The 22,375-nt window shown below is 37.4% G+C and overlaps 1 protein-coding gene across 1 annotated transcript in view; it reads right to left on the reverse strand.

Annotated features, from left to right (window-relative positions):
- Nucleotides 1-22,375, reverse strand: part of MEIKIN (meiotic kinetochore factor) — a 69,038-nt gene that overhangs the window by 17,966 nt on the left and 28,697 nt on the right. Inside the window, exons 8-11 of the mRNA XM_033096921.1 lie at nucleotides 20,419-20,483; nucleotides 15,685-15,755; nucleotides 5,143-5,223; nucleotides 1,999-2,118 (exon numbers count right to left, since the gene is read on the reverse strand). Of these exons, the coding sequence (XP_032952812.1) occupies nucleotides 1,999-2,118; nucleotides 5,143-5,223; nucleotides 15,685-15,755; nucleotides 20,419-20,483 (337 nt within the window). The remainder of the gene's footprint in view (nucleotides 1-1,998; nucleotides 2,119-5,142; nucleotides 5,224-15,684; nucleotides 15,756-20,418; nucleotides 20,484-22,375) is intronic.

Consider the following 22,375-nt stretch of genomic DNA (forward strand, 5'->3'; position numbering starts at 1 on the left):
TGCACCCCCTGCAACTAAATATTGAAAACGGCGACTGGACTTGGAGCTGAGCTGTGCCCTCCACAACTAGATTGAACAACAACGACTGATAGGTCCTGAAAAAACACACTGTTCACCAATATTCCCCAATAAAAAAAAATTTTTTTAAATACCATTTACAGTAGCATCAAACATATGAAATATTGACATCTTGTGGGAATAATGACTTATACAGTGAAAACTACAAAATATTTCTGAGAAAAATTAAAGACCTAAATAAATGAATAGATACCTTGTTCTTGGGTTGGAAGACTCACTGTTGTTAGTTAACCCCAAATTAATCTTATACATTCACAGCAATTCTAATCAAAATCCCATCAGGTTTTATTTTGGTAGAAATTAACAAACTGATTCTAAAATTCATATAGAAATGCATAGGACCTAGAATAGCCAAAACAATTGAAAATGAACAACAAAGTTAGAGGGCTAACACTATCTGATTTCAAGAATTATTATAGTGCCACATTATTCAATACTATGTGATCCTGGCATTAAGATAGACAAATAGATCAGTGGAAGATTATAGAGAATCCAGATACAAACCCATACATACATATGGAGAATTGTTTTTCAACAAAGGTGCAAAGGCAATGCAGTGAAGATAGGATAGTCTTTTGACCAGTAGTGCAAGAATAATTGAATGTCCATATGCAAAAAAAAAAATGAACTTAAACCCATACCTCACATTATATACAAAAATTAACTCATAAGCATAAGAGTAAAACAACTGTAAAATTTCTGGAAGAAAACATACGAGAAAATCTTTATGACCTTAGGTTAGGCAAAGATTTCTTAGATATAACGGCACCCCCGTTTAAAAAGAAAAAGGAAAAGCTGACAAGTTGGACTTCATCAAAGTTAAAACTTATGTTCTTCAAATGACAGTATTTCACAAGAAACTACATATTGTCTGTTTCCATTTATATGACATGCCCAGAAAAGGCAACTCTGGAGACTGAAAGTAGCTTAGTATTTGCCTGGGGCTGGGTATAAGCACCGGACTTAACTGTGAATGGGCATGAGTGATCTTACTGGGGGAATGAAAGTGTTCTAAAACTGACATATGGTGATAATTGCCCTACTCTGCAAATTTACTGAAAATCATTGACTTGTATGCTTCAGATGGGTGAATTTTATGGTATGTAAAATATACCACAAAAAGTTTGTTTTTTCATTTTTTTAAGAAGATGAGTAGATGAAAAGATAACGCATGGACTGGGAGAAAATCTTTCAAAGTATGAATCAGGTAAAGGATTTGCATCCAGAATACATAAAGGACTCTCAAAACTCTACAATAAAGTAAATCAAACAATTTTTTTAAGTGGGCAAAAGATCTGAACATATTGGCCCCTGTTTACCTTTATAATCTCGCTTTTAGCTTTCTCCTCACCACCCAGGTCCCCAGCCTCATCCCATGGCCACACTGAAAAGGTTGAGCTACACTGAATACTACACATTCCTAAATTCTACCTGTAGTTCTTTGCCTCTTTCCTGTCTTACTGTCTGTGTCTCTGTATCTCTGCCCCCACTCCTCTTCTCCCTGGCCCTTTCTCTCTCCCCATCTCTCTTTCTGTTCTGTTTTTCTGCTCATTCCCTCTCTGTTCCCACCCCCACTCCCATGGCTCTTTGTCTTCTTCATTAATGGAGCACAGCACTTCCATATAACACAGTGAGGCTGGTGACGACAATTTATATATACAGACAAAAACTGAGTTTTGGATTAAAGTAGGATAATACTGTTTCCTCTAGGTGTTTAATACCTGCAAGGGCTCATAATGCAAAATGTGTTGGCCGTGGCAGCCTAGTATCCTTGATTAGGAATTGTAACTGACAGCTGACTCCACATGTAGATGTTAGCCTTAACTGAGTTACAGATTTTTAAAAGAATCTCATACACAAAGTATCTAATATAATAGTAATTATTTATTTTCAGAATTAAAGGAAAATTGAAAATACTACCTCATTTGAAGAATGTTCTTGCAAACTTGACACAGGAACAATTTCATCTGAATTAACATAGTTGCTGACATTAGGAAACAGTTCCTCACAAGACGCTTTTCGCACTGAGGAGAGATCAATCTATAAAAGAATATATTACTCTTTTGTAGAAGTTAAATGTTGCAAAAACAATTATTTTTATGTAATTAAAGGAAAGTTGAAATACACTATCTTATTAGAGGCATTTTCTAACGGACTTGACATATGAACAGTTTTATCTCAATATAATTACTGACATTTGAAAATAGTTCTTCCAAAGATGCATGTTTAACTGGGGACAAGTCAATCTATAAAGAAGATTATACTTACTTTAGCTTTAAAGTTGTTATTTAAATAGGTATTTTTATTAGCTACAGCATCATGTATATTTCCTATTTATTCATCCAATTAATATTTATCAAGTGCCAACAAATGAAATTCATCTACCCAGCAACCACACATCTCCTCAAATAATTTTCCCTACTCTTCCCTTAAATGTCAGCCTTCCCCAGTGTTCTGTCCTTGCCTCTTCATGCCTACCAAATGAACACTAGACATTTACAAATCTCAGCCTCTAACAAAGAACTCTTTCTTGAACACTATATCCATATCGCCATCAGGTTACGAAAATCACATAGTTCTACATCAAATTCAAAATATTTAAAATCAGATGCATGATCCATATTCTTTAGGTTGGGACTCCAAGAAGCGTTGCCATGTTGACCAGCTAGATCTGACTGAAGAACCTGGTCTGAAGCAGCGCTAGACTAGAAAGCATACCAGGGGCACTGTGTAGGGCATGGCGGGTGAAGGGGTTCAAAATGAGCCTCTGCAAATGTGCCACTTTGGTATGTGGATTATTCTAAGGTGAAGGCAATTAAGACCAAGCAGACTCAAGAAAACATTTACCTCTTCCTTAATCACCAAAAAGAATTGATATCGGGGGAGCATTTCAGATCTTGCTATCTGGAATATGTCGTTTTGGCTCAAATAAACTCAATAAAAATTCTCTACAAAGTTTGGACATTTCTTATGTCAACATTTACTTGGCAATGTTCAGCAGGATTCTGAAGAAGCCCACCCAGGACCACCCTGTGGACCCGGACCCCATGCAAGGTACAAGTAAGAGCCCCTCGTGCCCCACTGGCTCCCCACTTCGCATCGCGTGAACTTTCCTGAGGCTTCTCTTGGAATTCCAGGCCTCCTAGCTTTAAGTAACAGGCCATAACTTTATTTGTGGTGTTCTTAGAAAATCCTTGAGGTAGATAAGGGTTGAGATAATGCAGGGACGGCGGGTGAAAAAAAGGTTACTGTTTTAATTTCAGCTTTTTTTATTGAATTGCTTACCGGGAGTCTGAACAAAATCTTTGTTGGATAAACGAGAGACTGAACTCTCTTTAGCTCCAAAAGAGAAAGGACACTTGCTTCTTCAATCCAAATACCCAAGGGGGTGACAATAGTTGTTCAGATCCCCAAATCCAGAGTGGCGGTGATGGGAGCCAGTTAAATACTCTATAAGTAAATATTATAAAAGGCACCATACTTAGGGTTTCCCTAACTCTTAGGCACGTCCCTTGTGGGGATCCTGGAAGCTATGTATGTGTGTTATTACAAAAGATACTAGATCTCATCTCCTTGTACCTGAGCTGTCCCCAGACTGCTATGTAAGCTGCTGCATGGACTCCTGGGAGCATTGCTCCCAATGAAAAGAAACACCTGACTCTGACCTGCTTGCAAACTGTGCTCCTGTTGTTTAGTTGAACCTAAGAAGAACCCAGGTTGGGTAAGAGCTAAATTATAAAACTCTTAGAAGAAAAGAGAGCGGAAAGCTTCATGACATTGGATTTCACAATGATTTCTTCGATATGACACCAAAAGCATGGGTAACAAAGGAAAAAATAGATAAATGGGACTACATGAAAATTGAAAATTTTGTACATCAAAAGACACTACCAACAGAATGAAAAGGTAACCCACATAAAGAGTTATTTGCAAATCATCTGTCTGATCAGGGGTTAATATCCAGAATATATGAAGAACTCCTACAACTCAATTACAAAATAAACAACCTGATTTTTAAAGTGGGTGAAGGATCTGGATGGGTATTCTCAAAAGAAGATATACAAATGGCCAGAAGATAGTGATGCTCAACATCACTAGCCATTATGGAAATACAAATCAAAACCAAAATGAGATACCATCTCACACCCATGTGGATAGCTATTATTTTAAAAACACAGAAAACAGCAAGTGTTGGCAAGGATGTAGAGAAATTGAAACCCTTATGTGTTGTTGGTGGCAATGTAAAAAAATGCAGCTGCCACGGAAAAGAGAATGGCAGTTCCTCAAAAAGTTACAATGAGAAGGACCAGATAAGCCAGAAATTCCACTTTGAAGTATATATCCAAAAGAATTGAAAGCAGAGTCACGAAGAGATATTTGTATACTCATGTTCATAGCTGCATTATTCACAATAGCTAAAAGATGGAAGCAACCCAAATGTCCACAGACAAATGGATAAACAAAATCTGGTATATACATACAAAGGAATATTACTCAGCCTTAAAAAAAGAAGGAAATTGATACATGCTACAACATGGATGAACCTTGAAGACATGCTCAGTGAAATAAGCCTGACACAAAAGGACAAATACTGTCTGACTGCATTTAAAGTACTTTCAACAAATTCATAAAGACGGAAAATAGGGTGGTGGTTCCCAAGGACTGGCGGAGGGAGGAATGGGGAGTTATTTAATATGTATGGAGTTTCAAACAGTTCTGGATATAGATGGTGGTGATGGTTGCATAACAATGTGAATGTACTTGAACTGTACACTTAAAAATGGTTAATATGGTAAATTTTATGTTACATATATTTTGCCACAATAAAAAGAAAGTGAAAAAAAAAAAGAAGAACTTTGGTTGGTACTGCAATATTCTAATCTTTTTTCTTTCTTTTATGCATAGCAGTATATAGAGTGCTTCCAGTGAAAGTGTGTTTATGCAACAGAAAAATACAGACATTATTCTCTATGTGCAATATTCCCCATGTGTTACAGAAACAGAATAACGGGGAGGAAAGGGAGCCAGAAAATAGATACTACAAGTGCAAATGCTAATACTTACCTCTAAACCAGCTGTTTGCGAAGATGGAGTACTTGTTAACAGGCCTCTGCTTTTCTTATCACGAGTACTGGAATTTGTGTTCTATCAGTGTTTTGTGAAATAGGGGATTGAATAGCAGAAAGAAATAAACTACTTTAATACCATAAAACACAATTTAAAATTAGTAGACTAAATCATAATGTGTAATACTAATAAATTTTTAATCTGCTAATTAAATTTTAAACCACTAGACAGGTAACTAAAGAATTTCTGGCTTCAACTAGGTCAGACCACTCCCAAGAGAACTTTATGTGGCACAACAACTATATGAGAACATTTTGGTTGAAATCACTATTAATTTAGGAAGAACAGCTAATTAAAGTTTTGAATCAGGAAATGGTGCTTTGATTATCTTTGTCAACTGCTAAGAAAGGTATTTTACTGACAGCATTTGTTGAATTCCTAGTATATACTGTACTTTTTATGGAAAGGGATTCTAAGTTATTTCTGAAGCTGTTAAAACATATGTAGCAAGGATAATTGGTTTAAAACACATACATTTAAATGTATATAGATACTTTCATTTATGCAGCATTAAAGTTAAAGAAATTACAAAGTAGGATGCAGACTCGTTTTCTATTTCTTGAAGATGCAAAGTGGCAGACAAAGAAAGGAGGTGGACAAATCAAGAGTGAGAGACAGAGAAGCACAAGAGACAGGATCAGAGAGCTAAAGAGTTTAAGAAAGAGGGAGGGAGGGAGGAAAGGAGAGAGAGAAAAAGAGAAAGAGAGAGAGAGAGAGAGGAAGGAGGGAGGGAAGGAGAGAAAAGAAGGGAGAAGGGGGAAAGGGGGAAAAAGGAAGGATGGACAGACAAAAGACAGAGAGGAAGGAAAAAAAGAGGAAGATTGAGAGGAGAGAGTGAGGGAGAAGAGAGATGGAGAAGACAGAGACCAACAGAGACTGTGAGAACAAAGACTGAGATGGACAGTCAGAGAAACAGAGGACAGATAGAGAGAGATCAAGACAGAGACAGGGAGTAGAGAGAGAGAGAGCTTGACACTCAGGCAAAAGCAGGGAGAGCAAAGACAAAGAAACAGGCAGAGAGGCAGAGCAGAGAGAAACAGTGATAGAGTCAAAGAGATGGAAGACAGGCAGCTTTATTCCTAGCAATCAGCTGCCTTTTCAACTCCCAGATTCCATGAAACAACCATGTCCCTCTGATAAACCTCTTTGAACAGGTGTCTATTATACTCTGCCAAGTCTGAACCCAAACTCAGAGTTTGAACAGCATAGGAAAAGTTTGTTAGGTTTCTTTTTTCTTTCTTTCCTCCTTTCTTTCTTTCATTTTTTTCTTTCTGGCTTAAAATCTGTAAACTAGTTCTTTGTTCAAGACATAATCTGGAATAGTACATAAGGAAAATTTTTATCAAAAAAATTTTATGGGCATATTTACCTGGTACACTGAATATGTCAGTTCTCTAATTCATTAGCTATATAGTCTTTTAATTTCTTCACCTGAACAATGAGGATTATTCTACCCCTAGGGACTGCTATGCAAAATTCACAAATAATACATGTAAACAGAACCTATGGTGCCTGGAGAGTAGAAGAAACTCAATGACAGTGATTATTATTATCATGGTGGCAGCCATAGAGATGCTGTGCTCAGATCTTGAACAAAGAATCTGCTGTTCCACCGCGAGGGGTGCAATTAGCTAACAGCCCCCACCTGTAACATCTTTAGAACCTGCTTCAACTTTCGGGCCGAGAGACCATCATCTTCTCAGGCAACCCTCAGCCAACATCTGCGGACAGCAGCCCAACATAAGATTCCGGTAATGGACAATCTTTGCTCCCAACCTCCCCACTGGGAGAGCTTCTGTCACGATTGAGGCTATTCCTGCCCAATCCTGCCTCGTCCCTGCTTTTCCTTCTCAGGTGTTATCCCTTCCTATTCTTAATTTGGTCTGAATATCTGTGTCCCAAGTGACACAATGTGTGTCCACTGTTAGTCCATTTACAAAACACCTGCCTGTATATAGCTATAAGTATACAGAATCTCTGCATTTTTTCCCTGGATTTGTTAAAAAACTGTGTATTTAAATCTTCCCAATAAGTACATTTCTTTGTATAGTCTTTTCAAGAATTAGCAAAAGCCCAGTGCTTACCAACACAGGTTCCAGGCGCTGAGGCAGCACAACTGTGGTAACTGATTCACCTGCATTGCTTTCAAGAACAGACCTCTGGTGAGGTGATGGAACCTTGATTTTTAGATGATGAGAGCTTAACTTTGTTTCAAAATTTGTATCTCTAGATTCAGGATCTTTTTTAGGCTAAAACAAATTCATAATCATGAAATACATTTCACAGGCTGAAAAACATTTCTAGCATTTCTCAGATGTTCTATTTTTATTGTAATGTGTGTTACAATTGTTACAATTAAAATAGGACATATACATTATTCTTTTTCACTACCTACCTATCTACCCATCCATCCATCCTCTCAACTTGAAAAAAAAGTTTTAAACTTAAAGATAAATCTTTCTCTAAAAAAAATAAGGTTTTCTATATATATAAAGAAAAAAAATCTGTTGAAAAACGAAATAGTTTGAAATATACTCAGCTCAAAAAATGTCCCTACCACATATAAGGCAACAACTCTCAAAAACGATCCTATGAAAAGAAAAATGAAAATGAGATATAGCTATTACTCAATATTTAAAATTAAATTTTAGAGAAAACATTAAATATATTTATATTAATGTCTTCATTATGCAATAATCTTCATTTAAGAAACCAAAAGTCCTCCCTAAGACACCAGGAAGCTGCAACTACAAGAAAGTGTGTTGCTTTACCAGCTAATCCCTGCATTGAAAACTGGAGACTATTCAGTGCCTGCTTGTACTAAGTTATGTAACTTGTCTAATGCTTTCAAGATGTATTTAAAATAGTATTCAAAATTTAAATATATTCAACATCACTAAGGAGGTGCAGTCTGCATTGGGTCCTGAAAGAATGACAGGATTTTTGAGTTTGGGGTGAGGGGTTAAAGAGGATGGTAGAGAAAGGGGAGGAGAAGTAGAAGAGGCTTAGTACATTCCAAGCAAAGGAAAGAACAAGGGTATGGAGCCAAGAGTGAGATACTCACTGGCACCTACCGACTTCTTTCCTTCACTGACGATTTCACACCTTGTACCCAGCTTTTTCTCTCACCCCTGTCATTGTTCTCAGCAATTTCATCATCCCATTCACTCATAACCCATCCAACCAACTGGCCTCTCAGCTGCTTGACCTCTACATTTCCAGTAATCTTTTCCCCTCGTGCCATTTCAGTCACTCCATGATCAAACTGAGTTAGCCTTTACCATCAGCAGAAACTACCAAATCACCAGTTTAAAGAGCTTCTTAATATAACTCCAACTCCTGCTCAATTATCTTCATGAAATAAATTTTCTCCAGTTTACTGGTCCTATCATTTTATCTTCATCCATGACCCCTCTCCTGTCTTATTCCTTCCTTATCTGCCACCACCCACCATTATCATTACTTCCTTGGCCCTTTCTCATCCCTGTCACAGATGCCTGACAAATCCCCAGCGCTACATGAACCCTGACATCAATATCCTGTGGACCACCAGCACCAGTGCAAATGAGTGCTGGGGAACATTGTACAACCTGCCATATCAGTCACCACACACTCAAAAAGAGTAGCCACAGACTGGCAACTCTTCCACACTTCTCTAGCTTCTCGTAACTATTTCGTATTCACCCTGTTTTCCTTAAACATCTAGCTCCTCCCCTCTACCATTCTCAGCTGACAGCCTTACCTTACACTTCCCTGCAACAATAGAAGACATCAAACAGGATGCAAACACTCAGGACTCATCATTTTGGGGACCCAATGCAAAATGAAAATGTGAGGCCACTCATTAAAAAACTACTTAAAATGTCAGGATGGCAACCACAAGACATTAACTGAAGTGTGGGGTCTTTCTAAGCACAAAGTCTGGCCTGCTACCATTACCTCTGTAAATGTACCACAGTGGAAACAGCCCTCTCTCTTAAAGTTCAGATCTTCCACTTGTATTCTGGGTCCAATCCCTCCCCAGTCATTTTCAATGTAATAGTATAGGGAAGTTTTGGGGTTTTGTTTTTTTTTAAATAAATTTTATTGGGGAATATTGGGGAATAGTGTGTTTCTCCAGGGCCCATCAGCTCCAAGTCATTGTCCTTCAATCTAGTTGTGGAGGGCGCAGCTCACTGGCCCATGTGGGAATCAAACTGGCAACCCTATTGTTCAGAGCTCGCGCTCTACCCAACTGAGCCATCCGACCACCCCTTTTTGAGTTTTCCTTAAACACTTTATTGAGACATAATTCATATGCCATAAAAATACACCCATTTAAAGAACAAAATTCAATGGTTTTTAGTATATTCACAGGGTTTTTCAATCATCACCACAGTTAAATTTAGAACATTCTTGCCCCCACTAAAGAAATCCCATACTCATTAGAGTCAATCTCCATTCCATTCCCTAAGTAACCACTAATCTATGTCTGTCATTATATATTTGCCTATCCTGGACATATAAATGGAATTGTATAATATGTAGCCTTTTGTGACTGGCTTTTTTCATGTTGCATAATATTTTCTAGGTTCATCTATGTTGCAGCATGTATCAGTGCTTCATTTGTTTTTATTACCAAATAATATTTTATTGTATGAATCTACAACATTTTATTTATCTATTCATCAGAGATGGACATTGGAGTTATTTCCTCTTTTTGGCTATTATGAATAAATGCTGCTATGAAAATTCACATGTAAGTTTTCATTAGAACGTATGTTTTAATTCTCTTGGGTATAAACCTGAGAGTAGAATTGCTGGGTCCTATGGTAACTCCATGTTTAAAATTCTGAAGAATTGGCAAATTGTTTTCCAATATGGTTGCACCAGTTTACATTCCCACCAAGATGTTTGAAGGTTCCAATTTCTCCACATCATCACAATGTTTGTTATCAGTCTTTTTGATTATAGTCATCCTAGTGGATAGGAAATAATATCTCATTGTGGCTTTGATTTGCATTTCCTTAATGACTAATGATACTGAGCATCTTTTCATGTGTTTATTGGCCATTTGTATATCTTCTTTGGAGAAATATAGTGAAATTCTTATACACCCCAGGAATGGTAAAGCTACAGTCAGGAAGAGACACCTACCAGGAGCAGAGCTTTTGAGAAGGGGCAGAACATACAAGAGTATAAGAAATGATATTTAATGCAAGCTATGACACCTTTACATTATAAAATGCTTTGTGTGTATAGAAGTGTGTGTGTGTGTGTGTGTGTGTATGTGTGTGTGTGTGTGTGTGTATGACAGAGAGAGAGAGAATTGGTAGAGCATGAACTGAGACAGTATGCATAAAAGCAGGAAAGGGAAATGAGGAAGTGAAGAAGCAGAGAAAAGAAAACGTAGAAAGCATGGAGAAGACTTTTTATTGCTTTAGGCTGAAGAAGTGAATGAAGTTCATCCAACTTCAGCTAGATCTCTAGGTAACGGGGAGCTCCGGTTGCCTACAACGTTACATTCAGCTATCCCTTCTTCCTCTCTTCCATCATTCCTATTAGCCCTCAAAAATGATCTAGTATAGCCCATCTTTAAAACAAAACAAAACAAACTTCCTCCAACCCTGCCTCTCCCTCCAGTTACTACTCTTTTTCTCTATTCCCCTTTAGAGTCAAGCTCTATACATAATCATTACTTCCTCACTTTTATCTTCCCCACCCCCACCTTTATCAAAGAACAACTGACAAATATAATTGTATGTATTTAAAGTGTGTAAGTGATGATTTGATGTACATTATAATATATTGTGGAATAATTGTTAGGTCAGCTACGGACATGGTCAAAGCGGTCAGGAGCCAAAAATACCCCTCTGTCAAGTCAGACCCGTCCCCAGGAGCCAAGTCATGCCCCTCTGCCAAGTCAGACCCCTCCCCGCATGACAGAGACTGAGGCCCCTGGCGTTTCCCAGAAAAGGCAGCAGACCGCTGGTGCCATAAGCAACTCCGGACACAGCCGCTTGCGCCCGATCTGCGCTAGGGGGGCCTGCTCATCTGCCACCTCACACAGCCAACCCCCACCCCCAAAAAAACCACATATATGCCTCCCTCCCTCTACCCTGGGGGCGACTTCGCCGCCCCCGTCTGTGGGACCGGTGAACCTTGCCCGGGAGCGCAGAATAAAGCACTCACTTTCCTCAACCTGCCTGACCAGCCTCATTATCTCGCCGCAAGCCTTACAATAATTACAAAAATCAAGAAATTAACATATCCATCACCACACATAGCTTTTCATGTGTGTATATGGTGAGAAAGCTTACGATCTACTCTCACCAACTTTCAAGTATACAATACTATATAATTACCTATCATCACCTTGCTGTACATTAGATTCTCAGGATTTATTCTTATAACTCAAAAGTTTTTACCTTTTGACCCACATCTCCCATTTTCCCCATCTCCCCACACCCTGGCAATTATCATTCTATTGTCAACTTCTATGAAATTGGCTTTTTTTTTTTTTTTAGGATTCTATATATACCCTGTTTCCCTGAAAATAAGACCTAGCCAGACCATCAGCTCTAATGTGTCTTCTGGAGCAAAAATTAATATAAGACCCGGTATTATATTATATTATGCCCGGTCTTATAGTAAAACATTAATTTCTGCTCCAAGAGACACATTAGAGCTGATGGTCTGGCTAGGTCTTATTTTCAGGGAAACACGGTATGTGACACCATATAGTATTTGTATTTCCCTGGTTTACTTCATTTAGCATAATGCCCATACATGTCACAAATTATGAAATTTCCTTCTTTTTTGTGGCTTAATAATACTTCATTGTCTATATCTATATCTATATATCACATTTTCTTTATCCATTCACCTGTCAGAGAACGTTTATTTCCGTATCTTGGTTATTGTGAATAATGCTGCAATGAACATGGCAGTGCAGATATCTCCTCAAGATACTGCTTTAATTTCCTTTGGATATATACCCAGGAGTGGGATTGCTGGATCACATGGCAGTTCTATTTCAGTTTTTTGAGGAATGGCCATATGGTTTTCCATAATGGTTGTACCGGTTTACATTCTCATCAACAGTGCACAAGGGTTCCCTTTTCTCCACATCCTCACCAATATTTGTTATCTCTTTCTTTTTGATAAGAGTTATCCTAACAGATATGAGGAAATCTCAGTGCGGTTTTGATTTGCATTTCCCTGATGATTAATGATATTGAGCACCTTTTCATGTACCTATTAGCCAGTTGTGTGTCTTCTTTTGAAAAATGTCTATTCAAGGGCCGGCCCGGTGGCTCAGGCGGTTGGAGCTCCGTGCTCCTAACTCCGAAGGCTGCAGGTTCGATTCCCACATGGGCCAGTGGGCTCTCAACCACAAGGTTGCCGGTTCAACTACTCGAGTCCCACAAGGGATGGTGGGCTGCGCCCCCTGCAACTAGAAACGGCAACTGGATCTGGAGCTGAGCTGCGCCCTCCACAACTAAGACTGAAAGGACAACAACTTGAAGCTGAACGGCACCCTCCACAACTAAGATTGAAAGGACAACAACTTGACTTGGAAAAAAGTCCTGGAAGTACACACTGTTCCCCAATAATAAAGTCCTGTTCCCCTTCCCCAATTAAAAAAAAAAAAAGTCTATTCAAGTACTTTGCCCATTTTTTAATTGGATTATTTGCTTTTTTGCTATTGAGTTGTATAGGTTCTTTACATATTTTGGATATTGACCCCTTATAAGACATGTGATTTGCAAATATTTCCTCCCACTCTTTAGACTGCCTTTTCAATTTACTGATTATTTCTTTTGCTTTATGCAGAAGCTTCTTAGTTTGGTTATTTTAGCCTTTGTTACATGCCTCTTTGGTGTCTTATCAAAGAAATCATTGCCTAGATCAACGTCAAGGAGATTTTCCCATGTTTTCTTCTAGGAGATTTATGGTTTCAGATCTTACATTTAAGTTTTTAATCCATTTCAAGTTAATTTTTGTGAGTGGTTTAAAATAAGGGTCCAGTTTCATTCTTTTGCAAGTAGGTATCTGATTTTCCTATTACCACTTAATGAAGAAACTATCCTTTCCCCATTTTCTGTTCTTGGCACCCTTAAAATTAGTTGGCCATAAATGTGTGGGTTTATTTCTGGGCTCTCTATTCTGTTCCACCGGTCTATATGTCTGTTTTTATGCCAGTACCATACTGTTTTCATTTCTATAGCTTTGTAATATAGATTGAAATCAGAAAGTGTGATACCTCCAGTTTTGTTCTTCTTTCTCAAGATTGCTTTGGCAATTTGGGGTCTTTTGTGGTTCCATACTAATTTTAGGATAGTTTTTCTATTTCTGAGAAAAATTCCACTGGAATTTTCATAGAGGTTGCATTGACTCTGTAGATCACTTTGGGTAGTACGGACATTTTCACAATATTAATTCTTCCAACCCAAGAACATGGGATATCGTTCCATTTATTTATGTCTTCTTCAATTTCTCTCATCAATGTCTGATAGTTTTCGGTGTACAGGTCTTTTACCTCCTTGGTTAAATAGATCTCTAAGTATTTTGTTTTTGATGCTACTATAAATGGAAGTTAAAAAAAGAACACCTCAGTTTTCCTTCCTATGAGCCTTTCTCCTGTGAGTCTCCTTTACTACTCACAGAAAACACTCACACTTCTGCCACTTCTGATCATCAAATGTATGGGGCATTTTCCCGACAATAAGCAATTCTCTGCAACACCAGCTGGTGTCCTACAATTCAATTCAATTCTAACACTATCTACAACCTGAAGATAGTCGTGTCAGCTCCCACGGTTAAGAGCTCAGTCCCACAAAACTGCTCCCACTCTACTTCAGATGCCAATCATAAGTACGAGGTCCCCAGGTTACCCACAACTTCTGTCTGATTTTGGCTACAAATTGGAGTTTCCCATTGCTCCTTCCTCAGATTCAATTAAAATGCTAGACTGGCTCACAGAACTCAGGGAAACACATTTACCAATTTATTAAAGGATATGATAAAGAATACACATGAACATCCAGACAAAGAGATACATAGGGCGAGGGCTGGGAAGGTCCTGAGCACAAAAGCTTCTGTCCCTGTGGAGTCGGGGTGTGTCAGCCTCCCAGTGTGGATGTGTGCGCCCACCTGGAAGCTCTCTGAATGAACCCCCTATTATTGGGATTTTCATGGAGACTTCCTCATATAGGCATGGTCTATTAATTATTAACCTCAGTTCCAGCCCCTCTCCCCTCTCTGGAGAAGGGGTGGGGGGCTGAAAATTCCAAGCTGCTAATTATGGCTTGGTCTTTCTGGTGTGCAGACCCCATCCAGGAGCCACCCAGGAGCCCACCCCGAGTGCCTCATTAAAACCAAAGATCCTCTAGTGCTCTTATCGCTTAGGAATTTACAAGGGTTTTAGGAGACCTTTGTTAGCAATGGGGCCAAAGACCAAACAATAAAACAAGAGATGCTCCTAGCATTCTTATCACTTAGGAAATTACAAGGGTTTAGGAGCTCGGTGCCAGGAACCAGGGGCAGAGACCAGTATATGTATTATAATTATTATATTAATGTGCCCTCAGACCTCCTCCCTTTCCTATGACATTAAATAGCACCTTTATCCACCCAAACTGCTTAAGACAGAAACCCAGAAATGTTTCTTGATACCTCTCAGTCCTTCATCCCCTGTATTAAACCTATGGACTCTACCTGCAAAATCATTTTGAATCCATGCATATTTCACTATCCCTCCTACATCCTAGTCAAAGCCACCACAATCTCGCATCCAAAACCTTTCCAACTTCATATTAGTGAATCTTCCTGCTGACACTCTTGCCCTCTTTCAGTTTGCTCCCCTATGTATACAATGACAGTGCGCTGGAGTGAAAACAGTACAGGTTTCAGTTCCAGAAAGACCTGCCACAAGCTCCTCAAACATATTGGTTAACATCTAAATCTCATTTTCCTCAGCTATAAAAAAGGTAAAAACAAAACAAACGTATATTTTTTAAAAACTTACCTGAAAGGAATGTTATAAAGAAAGATATCATTAATGAAAAATGCTTAGAATAATGCTTAGCATTGAGTAATCATTCAAACAGTAACTCCTGCTATATAAATAAAGTCCCAAAACCTCTAGATTCCAAATCTAATGTAACAAACAAACAAACAAACAAAATCATGTATTCCTCAGTATAAAACACTGCTCTGGCTACATAGCAAATGTTTATTTTTACCTCGAATTAATGACTAATAGACATCCAATTATCCAAAAAGAAGTTGGAAAAATTATAAATTTTAATTCTCTTCCATTAAGTTTAGAGTACATATTCATGAAACAATAATGTAATCTAGCTGCTAAACTCTAAAAATGTTTTAAATTATTGACTTACATAGCTGAAAAATAATTCCTATGAAAGCGTTGGTTAAAAGTATGTCCTTCCTTAATAAAATTTATGGTTTATGTAGTTATTCATCTTCAATACTTGCCTTTTTCTTTGTTTTCTCAGGGATTGAAGGGTCAATTTTCTTAGCAAGTACAACTTCACAAGCTGCATGATCTATTAATAAAACATACTTTAGTATTTTAATTATTTAACCTATCATTAACTATAAGTACAGAAAAGATAACTCATATTTGAAAAAAAAACTAACTGAATAACTGTGCCTTGCAATCATTTTAGAAGAACTTAATATATGTTCCACAATCTGACTTGCTACAGATAGCAGAAAGTACTCTTTAAAAAATCTTTATCTCAAGAGATCCAAGTTTCACAGGAATAAATAAATTCTATATAAAAGATTTACTTTCAAATTAGTAGAGAAAGTATATGTGATTAAAATTCTTCATTAATTGTCCTTCCATTTCCACTCTCCCGTATTTTCAGGCTCTTCCTACTGCAACTTTTCTATCAGCATTTAAAACATGTTCAGGTCTCTTTCATTTACCAAAAATTTTATCTGTACCCTACACCCCTTCCTGCTACTTCCTCTGCCTCCTCTTATCCATGGGTAAGTTTCTTCAAAGATCTGTCCACATATACTGGCGTAACTTCCTTTCCTCCTATGTACTCCCACACCCACACAATCTAGTTTCAGCTCCCACCAATACGAGCAGAAACCTTTCCTGTCCCTCCTAAATGGATCTCAGTACAACAGGTGTGAACATCTTCCCTCTCTGGCCCCTATTGTAGTTCCTCTTCAGTCTTGACGCTTCCCTTTTCCTCACTCTCCAAACTCAACTCAAAGCAGTAAGTATTTACTGTTTGCGATGAGCCAACTTTACTTATTATATGTACTTAATATTGCAAATTTGGCTTTTTTTATTCTTAACACCAGTAACTTGATTTAAGACACCAAAATATTTTCTTTCAGATTATTCCAATAGCTTTGCAATTCACCTTCCTCTGCAGTCCATTGTTCACATTGTATACCTAAAATAAATATCTAATATTATCTGCTTAAAACTCTTCAAAAAGGATTTCCACGGCCCTCAAGTTAACTCAAGCTTCTTAACTTGACATGCAAAATCCTGGTTTTTATGATCCCTGTATTGCTTTCATATATCCAGCCTCATTGCAGAGGTTAATAGGTTGCTAGATAAAATACAGGATGCCCACTTAAAATTCAGATAAACAATGAATAATTTTTTTAGTGTAAGTATTTCCCATGTAGTAGTACAAGCATGTGCAATATTTGTGACATAATTATATTAAACAATTATTTGTTGCTTAACTGAATTCAAATTTAAGTGGGGATTCTGTATCTTTATCTGCTAAAACTGGCAACCCTTGAGGCTAATCACTCCTCTCATCTTCATCCCCCATGGCAGAGAGAAGTAGTAGATTTCAGAGTTTGGTAAGAGAAAAAATTGGTACCAAGGTTTGACGATAGATTATATATAGGAAGTGACAAAGAGGAAGATGTTGAGGACGATCCCCAAGTTTCAGGTTTGCTAAGCTACGTTTACTAATTGAGATAGACCAGGTTAGGTCTTGGTCGTGACAGCTCTCAGTCTTAAATCTCTTGGTAACTTTTGTTATATCTACTTCTAAATGTTGGAGTGTTCCATTTACTGTATTTTGCTGTGTATAATGTGAACTTTTTAGCCCAAATTTGTGAGGGAAAAATAAGGATGTGCATTACACATGGGTAGTATTAAATCCATATCTATATAAGTGTTTTTAATTCTTTTATTTATGCTTATGAGTTAAAAGTGTAACTCTAGCAATTAATAACGATATCTTTATGCAAAATACCCTGAATTACGATAATCGGTTTTGTGGAAATGATGAACTTGCAACAACGAAGAGTTCTTGGCCTTCTATAGTGCGTAAGTAGGGTAAATTTGTTACTGGTCCGTAAAATTTCTTGTACCTTATATATGTTCTTGTGTTTTGTAATTATTTGTTAAATTAAATTTCTTGTATCATAGTATGTTAAAAATAAATGCTAAAATTCCTTTATAATACAAAAAACAAGTACCTAAATGTAAACAGACAAAAATTTGAATTAAAAAATTAAAATGAAATATTTTTTTCCCCTGAAAGTTTGGGCCAAAAACATGGGTACACCTTATACACAGAAAAATACAATGCTTTGTTTTGTGTTTTTTTTACATTTTTCTCTCCTATTTATTTGCACTTCGTAGGTAATCTCATCTACCCCCATGGCTTCAAAACATCTCTACTCTGGCTCTGATATTTATCTACAGCCCCAGTCTTTGCCCCAAACTCCAGACTTCTGTGTGATAAACTTGTTTCATCATATCTTCTCTTGATGCTAATAAGCCTTTCAAAGTTTTAATATTTTATTGAAGTATTCCATATATACTCATATAATGAGCACAAATCTTATGTGTATATGTATTCATCCATATAATCACCAGCCAGATCAAGATATAACATATTTCCAACACTCAGAAATTTCCCTTATGTTCTTTCCCAGTAAGCAGCCCCTTTCCTAAGATTACCACTATTCTAACGTCTATCACTCAGAATAGTCTTGCCTGTTCTTCAACTTCACATATGTGGAATTACACAGTGTCTGTGTTCTTGTGTCTGTGTTCTTTCATGCAACATATGTAGTACATCTGCCTTTAAAATATATTCCCAGTAAGACCACTGCTACCACTTCAGTCTCTTACACCATTATCTGACCACTGCAATAGTTTAACAAGGTCTCCTTGCTTCCACTCCTGCCCGCTTAGTCTATTTTCCACATAGTTGTCAGAGTGGTAATTCTAAAATATGCGTATATATCTGATCATGCCATCTTTCTGCTCTAAGATGTGCTTCTCAGCACCTTTACAATAAAATTCCTACTCCTCACAACGGCATATAAGACTATGAGTCTTATATGCTGCTTAACTAGCTCTCTGACCACAATTTCTACCATTTTCTTTTTCTTTTTTTTTTTTTTAACTCATTTTGCTCCAGTCACACTAACCTCTTTCTTCTTCTCGAAACATGCCAAGCAAATTCCCACCTCATGGCCTTTTCTCTTGTTCCCTTTTCCCGGCATGTTCTGTCCCCGAATTTTTCACATGGCCTACTCTCCCACTGCACTCAAGCTCTGCACAAATGTCACCTCCTCAGAGACCTATCGTGATTACCCCATCTAAAATAACATTCTTAGTCACATTCTCTGTTCTTACCTTGCTTTATTTTCCTTCATTACTCATATTTCTGACATTATCATATATTTATTTGTTTATCTGTTTGTTATCTTTCTTTTTCCACCAGCTCTGTTAGGGCAAGTATTTTGTCATGTTCTCCAGCAACTAAAACAATTTGTGTCATGCTGTAGGTACTTAATAAATACTTGCTGAATGAATGGAATTAATGAATGGTGATATTAGGTGTCTCTGAAACATCCAAGAGGAGATGTCCAGATGTCCAGCATACAAGGGTCTTAACCTCAGCGGACAGTATAGACTGAGAGCAAATGTGGAAGCCCTGTCTTTTACAAGACACTTATACATATCAGGGATAGACTGAAAAGAGATTAAATTCTGGGAACAAGCCTTGAAGAACTCCCACATTTAATGGCTAATATAGCAACAGATAAGATTGCAAAGGAGACTGAGTAGGAGTTGCATGTCAAGTAAATTCTTGTTTATTAGTTTGTCTCTATTACTAGATTATTGGCTCCTTGAAGGCAGGAATAGAGGCATTTCTCGGTTTTTTTAACATGTGCTAAAGAGCCTGACACACAACTGGAATACAGTTGGGTTTGTTGAGTTATGGAATGTGTAAAAACTACCTCTATGGCAAGATGTGATTTATTTAATTTTAAGTCAATCAATCACATAAAAGCAAGAATACAGAAGCATATAATTCTAGAGTCACTATTCTGCCTTACTACCAAGCTTTATAAATAATACTTTCCACAGACAAAGAAAAACATTTTACTGGGCAAGCTCCCTTACTCTTTGATCTATAAAACAAATCCTTCTAATGCTCACCCTGCAGGGTCTTAGGTATTACTCCTTCCAAGAATTACTCCTTCCTATGCTTTTACAAGTTTAGTTTTTATAACTAGATTAATTTCTCTTAGAACAGAAACAATCTTAATCATTTTTATTCTCACAGGTCCAAACATAATGCCTGGCATTTAGTAAATGCTCATTAAGACTTCTTAAAGTGAAATTACATACACAAATTTTTTTTAGTTGATATAAACATTTATAACCATTAAGAGCAAAAGCAGCAATTTTTCAAGTTTGTCCCTAAATAGATACTATAAAACTTGCATGAAGAAAATAGAAATCTGAGACAGCAGAGGTTAAAAAGGTGATAAATGTTTTATTAAGTTTATTCTAATAACTTAGTGATAGAAAACCTATACTGCAAGGTGCTTTGTTGATCTTTTCATTTTTCAATCATCACATGTAACGCAAATATATCTGTTTACTGATTATTTTCCTCTCCTATGACTGGGACTTTATGAGGGCAGGGGATGTGTATCACTACTCACTAGCATATACAATAATGCCTGGTACAGAGTACATACTCTGTATACGTTTATTAAATGAATTGATGATGGGTGCTGTGGTGATAGTTAAGACTCACTTACCAACCTCACATATCCTCATTTTTTAAATACAATCAAGCTAAAAAGCACTCAGTTTCCTGGGCTACCAATTTTCTTAATATATACTGTTTTGTGACAAAAGTAAAGAAATACAGAATTATGAAAATGATTAGTTTCACTATTTATTACCTGATGCTGAATTTGAAGTACTCTCTGGTTTTGGAGAAAAATTTTCATCTGCTAATGTCATCACTCTGTAATAAGAACAAATAAATGGTACACTTTTATTTATATTTATTTTTAATTTTTATTTTTCAATTACAGTTGACATCAATATTTTATATTACTTTCAGGTATACAGCATAGTGGTTAGACTATAAAATTTATATAATTTATGAAGTGATTCCCTGATTAGTTTAGTACCCACCTGGCACTATACATAGTTATTACAATATTATTAACTATATTCCCCATACTGTACTTTACATCCCCATGACTATTTCGTAACTACAAATTTGTACTTCTTAATCCCTTCACCTTTTTCACCAGCCCCCAAACTCCCTCCCATCTGGCAACCATCAGTTTGTTCTCTGTAAATGGCATTCTTTTAATCTTTCAGTAACTTTCGAGATTCCTCAAATACTTAAAATATGGATATTTAGATGTAATCAATTATCCTGTAGGAAAAAATACAACTAGTTAGAAAAAAAATGTTACCATATCTATATGAACAAACAGTTTAATAAAGGCAATACGTCTACACTTATCAGTGTGAGACAGTGTGTGGAGGACAAGGCAGACTGTAGAATCAGGGAAACCTGGTTGGAAAGCCCAGTTCTGCTACATACTTGAGTGGCCTTGGGAAAGTTACTTAACCTGTCTTGAGTCTTGGTTACTTCATTTATGCAAAAGGAATAGCAATCTTGTTTCCCATGATTCTTATGGTAAGGATCTCAAGTAACATGAGATAATACTTTTTAAAAATAAATATCCTTTTCTCTTTTACGCTTTCAAAAATGAGACTGCCCCTAATTCTACACAAATGTGTAGGAGAGAATTAGCTATTACAAGAGGAATACAAAAGGATCAAAACTCAACTTTTGACCACCAAAATGGGATTTCTAAGTTCCTAGAAAGACAATGGAGTTGAAAACCAAATGTAAGATGTTTTTCTAAATTCCTATTACAGGTTTATTGAAGAGTTGAACTCAGTAATCAAAACAATTTTATCCTTTCATATTTCCCCTTTAAATTCATCCTGTTAAAATAGTATTTTCTTGGGGCCGGCCCAGTGGCTCAGGCAGTTAGAGCTCTGTGCTCCTAACTCCTAAGTCTGCTGGTTCGATTCCCACATGGGCCAGTGGGCTCTCAACCACAAGGCTGCCAGTTCAATTCCTCGAGTCCCGCAAGGGATGGTGGGCAGAGTCCCCTGCAACTAAGATTGAACACGGCACCTTGAGCTGAGTTGCCGCTGAGCTTCCGGATGGCTCAGTTGGTTGGAATGCGTCCTCTCAACCACAAGGTTGCCGGTTCGATTCCTCGACTCCCGCAAGGGATGGTGGGCTGTGCCCCCTGCAACTAGAAACGGCAACTGGACCTGGAGCTGAGCTGCGCCCTCCACAACTGAGACTGAAAGAACAACTTGAAGCTGAACGGCACCCTCCACAACTAAGATTGACAGGACAACAACTTGACTTGGAAAAAAGTCCTGGAAGTACACACTGTTCCCCAATAAAGTCCTGTTCCCCCCTTCCCCAATAAAATCTTAAAAAAAAAAAAAAAAGGTATTTTCTTGTCCTTGAATGAACTTTCAGGTGTATTCCATTGCTTTTGTGGTATTCTCTTGTAATAAATAGTTATTTTTAGGTAATAAGAAGCCCAGTGTAATATCACAACACCAAACTCTTATCATCCATTTTAAATTTCTTCCTTTTCCCAACTTAGGCCTGATTTAGACTCACAACCTGCAGTTCTTTTCCTGCTCCCATGTGGTAACTACTCTTTGGGGTCCTCTAGCACTGGAGTAGGGGAAAGCTGTAATAAGGGACAGGAAGGTCTTTCTTGATCTTGACTGATACTATTATAACATGCCATTTGTGCCCTTTGGATGTGACAGATAACCAAATGCTGACTCTCTCAAACCTGA

Source organism: Rhinolophus ferrumequinum, chromosome 24, assembly GCF_004115265.2.
Source record: "Rhinolophus ferrumequinum isolate MPI-CBG mRhiFer1 chromosome 24, mRhiFer1_v1.p, whole genome shotgun sequence".
Lineage (NCBI taxonomy): Eukaryota > Metazoa > Chordata > Mammalia > Chiroptera > Rhinolophidae > Rhinolophus > Rhinolophus ferrumequinum.